The sequence below is a fragment of the Hordeum vulgare genome, chromosome 6H, assembly GCF_904849725.1.
Source record: "Hordeum vulgare subsp. vulgare chromosome 6H, MorexV3_pseudomolecules_assembly, whole genome shotgun sequence".
Classification (NCBI taxonomy): domain Eukaryota; kingdom Viridiplantae; phylum Streptophyta; class Magnoliopsida; order Poales; family Poaceae; genus Hordeum; species Hordeum vulgare.
The window spans coordinates 66293730-66295697 of record NC_058523.1 but is presented as its reverse complement, the minus strand read 5'-3'; the positions used below and the strand labels follow the sequence as shown (position 1 = coordinate 66295697).

The following is a 1968-nucleotide window of genomic DNA, read 5'->3' as shown; positions in this document are numbered from 1 at the left end:
CTCTGTACTACCATAGTCATACATGTCATCTTTCTCATCTTCCCAATATTTCCACACGACTGTATACACTATCTCTACCATCTCCCACCGCTCTGATGCGGCGATCAAGTAACTCATCGCAAACGCTCAGACATAGTAGTAGTACAAACTATTTTTCTTCTTGTTGAATGAATGATACAATAGCTTAAGAAGAAACCTAAACCAAACAAAAGAGAGGCTACTCATCCCTCATATCGAGGTCATCGAACCTTTGCGGTAGCATCCCCATCGAGAACAAACAAAGTAGAAGAAAACAAAACTTACAAAAGTCAATTTGAAAAAGGTTCAAAATGAAATAAAATGCCGACTCTAAAACTATGAAAATAATGACGCATGAATGTTCGGCCTGGCACCGGTTCATGCGTTCCAAGAACTATTACTTCCTTGCATCAGGAGAAGTTGATGCAGATGCTGCCCTGCTTGGCGCATCCACACGACGGGCACCACCATGCTGCTTCCGCGCATGGCCCGCAAACGGAGAGGTGCCGGCATGGTAGCATGACCACCACCGGCGCGCTCTGATTGCACCGCTTGCACATGCCGACTCCAGTTACCGGAGGCCCCACTACCGGCGTCTCCACCTCCACCTCCCCGCAGAACGCTACATGGTTCTCGCCCCAGCAGCATGACTCGGCGTCGTCCTCACCGTTGCCGCTGCCACTGCCACCGCCACCATAACGGGCCGCTTGCTGGGCGAGCGCCCGCTCTAGGTCGGCGCGGAGCACGTTGGCTGCGGTCTGCTTGGACTGCGCATCCATGCGCCACGCTTGAGCCTCCCTGTAGAGGGTCCTGAAGCGCTCCCCAAGTGCCCAGTTCACGCTCCAGCTCCGCATGATCTCCTGATCCTTGGCCAAGAGCAGTTTCTCGGCCATGGCCTTCACGGTCGAGACCGTGAGCGTCTCTTGCATCTGCCTCTCCTGCTCCAAAGTATTCCAAAACTTTTCTGCCTGCATCAACGATTACACGGTTAACGAAAGCTAGATAAGCATCAAACGCAAAGTATGGATCGGTACATGCATGCATGGTGGCGATTTGATCTGGGTACTTACCTGGTTGCGCACGTTGCGGTCGACGACGACCGGGTGCTGTTGCGCCTGAGCCGCGCCAAGCGTCGACGACTGCTCGTCCCGCTTCCGCTTGTTGGTGGTCATTTCTTGAGCGCCGTCAAACCTGACGCCCAACGTCGGCGACGGCGACGCTACGAGGCCATTGTACGAGTGGTATCCCTGCTGGCTGGGCACCGCAGAGCCATACAAAGGCTCATTGCTCATAGGCATCGTAGCGGCGGAGGCTCCAGCGGCGAGCCCGTGAGCAGCGGCAGTTTGGTGATGGCCGGTTCCGAGTATCATGTGGTGTAAGCGTTGGGCGTCCACGGCCATGATGCGCCCCTATATATAGAGCCAGGGCGGCGCGTTCCCGGAGTCAGATGTGAGGGGTGGGGTCATCGATCGGTGGGGTGGCAGACGACGCGCAAGGTTGGCAGCGAGCGGGTGCATTAATGGCCTTTGGTTGGCGTCGAGTGAGAAGAGCAACTGAAGATTATATTTGACCCCAGGAATAATACCTCTCCATTTCAGGATGAATTTTCATGTATTATGGTTCCCGTTTCAATCTTCCTAAATTTGGAGTAGAAACCAAGAATTTCTGTGTTTCTTTCTTTATTTATAAATCTGCAACGAACACCTATATATATATATTATATATGCACGGAAATAGCTTGGGTCGATTGATCGATCCTGATGACTTGCAAAACCCCGAGGAAAACCTAGATGCCAAGATTATTAGATGTGTATCCTCATTTATTTTTTCTTTTTCTTTTTCTTTTTCTTCTTTTACATCAAATACTTGTCATAACTTAACTTGAGATAGCTGACAACACATGCGACGTGGTGTGTATACTCGTCTGCGGTAGTATATGTTCTGGCTCCA

General features: G+C 51.2%; 1 protein-coding gene across 1 annotated transcript; it reads right to left on the bottom strand.

Moving 5' to 3' along the window:
* Positions 1–233: 233 nt before the first annotated feature.
* On the bottom strand, positions 234–1384 carry LOC123405940 (E3 ubiquitin-protein ligase BOI-like). The gene is made up of 2 exons (XM_045099451.1): positions 1089–1384; positions 234–986 (listed from the first exon to the last, which is right to left on the bottom strand). Exons 1-2 carry the CDS (start codon positions 1314–1316, stop codon positions 429–431), a joined length of 786 nt encoding a protein of 261 aa, XP_044955386.1. The 5' UTR covers positions 1317–1384; the 3' UTR covers positions 234–428.
* Between the last annotated feature and the right edge of the window lie 584 nt (positions 1385–1968).